This window comes from Colobus angolensis, unplaced genomic scaffold, assembly GCF_000951035.1.
Source record: "Colobus angolensis palliatus isolate OR3802 unplaced genomic scaffold, Cang.pa_1.0 Scaffold75, whole genome shotgun sequence".
Classification (NCBI taxonomy): domain Eukaryota; kingdom Metazoa; phylum Chordata; class Mammalia; order Primates; family Cercopithecidae; genus Colobus; species Colobus angolensis.
This window is the reverse complement of record NW_012121265.1, coordinates 2,027,161-2,031,198: the sequence shown is the minus strand read 5'-3', so window position 1 is coordinate 2,031,198 and position 4,038 is coordinate 2,027,161. Positions and strand designations below refer to the sequence as shown.

Below are 4,038 nucleotides of genomic sequence, written 5' to 3'. Positions count from 1 at the left end.
GCGCTTCCGGGTCAGGGAAGCAGGCCCAGGCAGGCGCCGCTTACACAGAACAAAGTAATAAAATGCCCACGGCAGGAACTCGAAGGAAGACCGGAAAGGGTTTCACTGGCTCCCGCAGCTACCCCGCAGCGGTGTTTGGGGCTCACAGATGTGTGAATCAGTGCGGGCCCCAAAGCCGGAATTTCCGGTGGAGAGTGTGAGGCCCTAGGGTGAGGTGAAGGAAGAGGGAAGAAGGAAGAGGGAAGTGGGAAGAGATGGGGGGAGCGAGTATTGCCCAGGCTTTCTGGACCCAGGACCCTGGCCCCGTGGGCTCAGATTCAGTCCTAGAAGCACTACTCCTTCCTGGTGAAGGCTACAAAGGACCATTTCCTGCTTCAGACGTGACCATCGTGACCATCGGCTAGCAAGCAGGAAAAGTGGCTGCAGGAGAATAATATGTGCGGGAGACTTTATGCAGACGGAGCTTTCTGCACCTCCTCTCACCAGATAGCTGCACTGAAGGGTCTGAGTGATACTCTTAAGTTTCTCTCTCCACTACTCTGAGTCATGAACTTGGAATCATGGGAGAAAGTAAGGAGGCTAAGGTGAACTGAACACTCCCCACTAACCTCCTCTCTCATTCTTCTGCCCCTCTGCAGGCCTAGTAGTGGCCCAGAAGAATTTTGCAGCAATAGGGAAAAACTATCCTGTCTAGATTTTATAAACTAAGAGGGGTAGTAGCAGAGAGAATAGAAAAAGCTACCACACCAACTCAAACTCAAAAAGAACACTCCTATCTGTTCTGTCAGTCCTCAGCTTTCAGCCCAGATCCCAGACCTAAAATGCTCTCCACCTGCTTCAGGGTTGGGCATGGGGAAAAGGGTCGGTCTTCAGAAAGAAGGCTGCCTTAGCTAAGCCAAGCTGGTGACATGCCACTTGGCAAGTTCTTGGGTCCTCTCCTGGGCCCAGAGCCCACATGGCCAGCTCCAGGGGCATCATATGGATTTAATGTAAAGGGAAAGATCTAAAGCACCATCGGCAGTACTGGCTTCTAGGTCCTAGATCTGCTTCCCATCACATACCTCATACATCACTGGTACAGAAGACAGGGTCTCCCAGGTGCTCAGGGCTGGGGCCAGCTCTGGATGGGGAAAGCCTTCCTTTAAGGGTCAGGGCAGCCTGATCTGCACAGGCAGATCTCCAGGAGGGCATACACCTTTCTAATTCCTAGGAATCACCCATGGTGCTGGAGCAGGGGATGTTAGACCTAGCCTTACTCCTGCAGAATGGGCCTGGATGCTGTGTACAGCTGGGAGGGCCCACAAGGGGTGGGGCCTAGAAATCTAGCCAAAATGGGGTACCCCAAACAAGGGCAAAAGACAGTACTTTGTAGAGCAGAAGCAAGAAGGAAATGCTCAAAACTGGGGGCCAATAAAAATTCCAAAAGGACAGGATTTGGGGCCTCTTGGGCCTAGGCCAAGGTGGATAAAACTTGGGCCCTGGAAGATTTGGGGATGGCAGGAAGGGTGGGGGGAAGGGATGTATTATTTAGGGGAAGGAATCCTTAGGCCTTTCTTACCCATCCTGCCCATCTCCTCCACCTCCCAAGGGTAGCTCTGTCCAGAGCAGGTTAGGAGGTGAAGAGCAGGCTAGGTAGGGGTCGTGGGGAGGAAGGCTGGTGCAGAACTGTGTGCGGCCTGGCCACCGGGTACCTGGGTCTCGGAGAGGTTAAGCTGCCGGGCGAGCTCGGTCCTCTCGCGGCCCACCACGTACTGGCAGCGCTGGAACTCCATCTCCAGCCGATAGAGCTGCTCCGCGGTGAAGGACGTGCGCGTCCTCTTAGGCCGGTCCAGGTCCAGGCCCTTGGGCAGGATGATCTCTCGGATGGACCCCTTGGCATCTAGGGAAGGGGAGATGTCAGCCGGCAGAACCCTCCCATCTCCCTCCACCTCCTTGGCCCGAGCTGGCTTTGGGGACACAGTCCCCAGAAGCGTGCAGTTTTGGGATGGGGATGGGGGGCGGGCGACGGAGCACGACCACAACCAGGTAGCAAAGACACTGTGTGGAAGGCAGGGGCCTAACTCCATACCGCTGACCGAAGGAGGGACCACACTTTGTCTTTTCGTTGAGTCCTCCAGACAGGGGAGAGAAAAAATCCAATCAATTCCAAATAGGCGGACGTTTCTTCCGGCCTGGGGGGGCCTCGGCTGCGCAGTCCGGGTCCCCTGTAGCCTGAGGGTACCCTTGCTGCCCCGCCTGGGTCCTGCGGGCCCCAGCTCTGGGACTGCTGACCAGACCGTGCTCCAGTCGTCCCCACCCCCACCCTCGAGCTCCTTCCCTCCGGAGTCCGCGCAGCGGAAGGAGGAGGGACTGAGTCGGGGCCGGCCGGGCCCGGCGATCTGCTGGCTGGGGCGGCGTCAGGCCGGGGCCCGGCCTCGCAGCCTCTGCCGCCAGGGCTAAGCGCACGCCGCGCATCCGAGAGCGGCAGAGCAGAGCACCAAAGCGGCAACTGCGGCTCCGTAACCCAGTCCAGCTGCCTCTCCCGGCGGCAGCGGTCAGGCACCGATCGCGGCGCTGGGGCCCTCGGCTCAGTGCACTAACTGGCAGGGCCGTAGCTCGCGATCGGCAGCTGTTCTCCGGGGTTCGCGCTCCCCCTTGGGTGCGCTCAGCCCTCCAGAGCGCTGGAGTCCCCTGGCCGGCTCCCGGCAGGTCATCCGGCCCTTAAAGCGCGCACACCTCCTCCCGGCGTTTTCTGCTCCTTTCCCGGGTCGGAGGCCGCAGTCCGACGCCCGACCGCACCCGCGCAGCCCCTTGTCTCCCCCCGCAGCCCGGTCATTGGGGCCCCTCAGGGCGTGGAGGGCCGAGGCCCCTGGAGAGCGCACCGGAGAGTCCCAGGCGCTTGTCCCCAGCCGGACCCGGAGCGGGGAGGGCCAACAACTTTCTCCCAAGTCCCAGCCGGCACTCCTCCCCACCGGCCTGTGTCGGCTGCAGCGCGCAGCTCCGGCCCCGGAGTCGACCCCAAAGAACGCGCCCGGCAGCCCTGCCCGTCCCTACCTCGGACCAGGATCCGGCGGCAGTAATCCGGGTCGGCTGCAGAATTGGATTTACTTTTGTTACAATCCTCAGCAGCGCCCGACGCTGAGAAGGCGCCCTGCGGCTCCTTGAGGAAGGCGGCTGGGAGGTTCCCCTCTGCGCCCTTGCTCTCCCGACTCTCCTTGTGCGCGTTCTTCGAGACCCGGGCAGCCTCGGCGTCCGAGTGGCATCGAACGTCCATTTTGTCTGGTTTCCCGAACATAGGCAAGAACAACAACAACAGAAAGGAAAAAAAAAAAAAAAAAGCCAAAAAAAGGGGGGGAGAAGGAAAAAAAAAGGAAAAAAGGGACAAAACCCCCGACAACGCAGCCCGTACGCCCGGCCCGGCGACAGGCAAGGGGCAAGAATGAATGTCCCCGCGGGGAGGCTTCGGCGGCCGCGCGCGGGTCAGCGGCGACGGGAGAGTGGCGCGCTCGCCAAGAGGCGGCCAGTCTGGTTCAGGATCCCGGTGGAGCTGCGGCGAGGCCGCCTCGTCAGCACCCGCGTCCTCTGAGCACGTCCAGTGTACCCAGCCTGGCGATCAGGTAGCGAACAGCGCAACTCCGAAATGCTGCGGCTCCCGCCTGTTTCTGAGACGGCGAGTTGTAGTTGTCCGACACCCGGGGGGACGCACACTCGCTGTTGCAATTGATTACGGGTAATTTCGCAGCCCCCACGTTTCGGTTACCTCATGAATACACTAAATTGTTTGGATAATATATCAGATCGTAATGGATGGTTTCTGTCCTTGTCCCCAATCAAGTAGGGGTTTAGCCAGTGAATAAACGGAAATGATTGGTCTTGCTTTCAGGAAACACACAATCAAAGACCCACACTTCCAGAAAAACTTTTGACAAGATTCATCCTGAATTGTTAGTACCATTAGCAGGCATTATTAACTTTCTTTTTGCCTTTGACCCTCCTGCTCACATACTGGCTAGAGGGGTTTTCTCCACACTTGCCAGATAGAGCTGAATGAGGGTTGGG

At 58.8% G+C, this 4,038-nt stretch overlaps 1 protein-coding gene across 1 annotated transcript in view; it reads right to left on the bottom strand.

The window, feature by feature from the left end:
- VAX1 (ventral anterior homeobox 1) overlaps nucleotides 1-3,503 on the bottom strand; it is a 9,803-nt gene extending 6,300 nt beyond the window's left edge. Inside the window, exons 1-2 of the mRNA XM_011927807.1 lie at nucleotides 3,034-3,503; nucleotides 1,692-1,879 (exon numbers count right to left, since the gene is read on the bottom strand). Of these exons, the coding sequence (XP_011783197.1) occupies nucleotides 1,692-1,879; nucleotides 3,034-3,274 (429 nt within the window). The 5' untranslated portion in view covers nucleotides 3,275-3,503. The remainder of the gene's footprint in view (nucleotides 1-1,691; nucleotides 1,880-3,033) is intronic.
- Nucleotides 3,504-4,038: the final 535 nt, after the last annotated feature.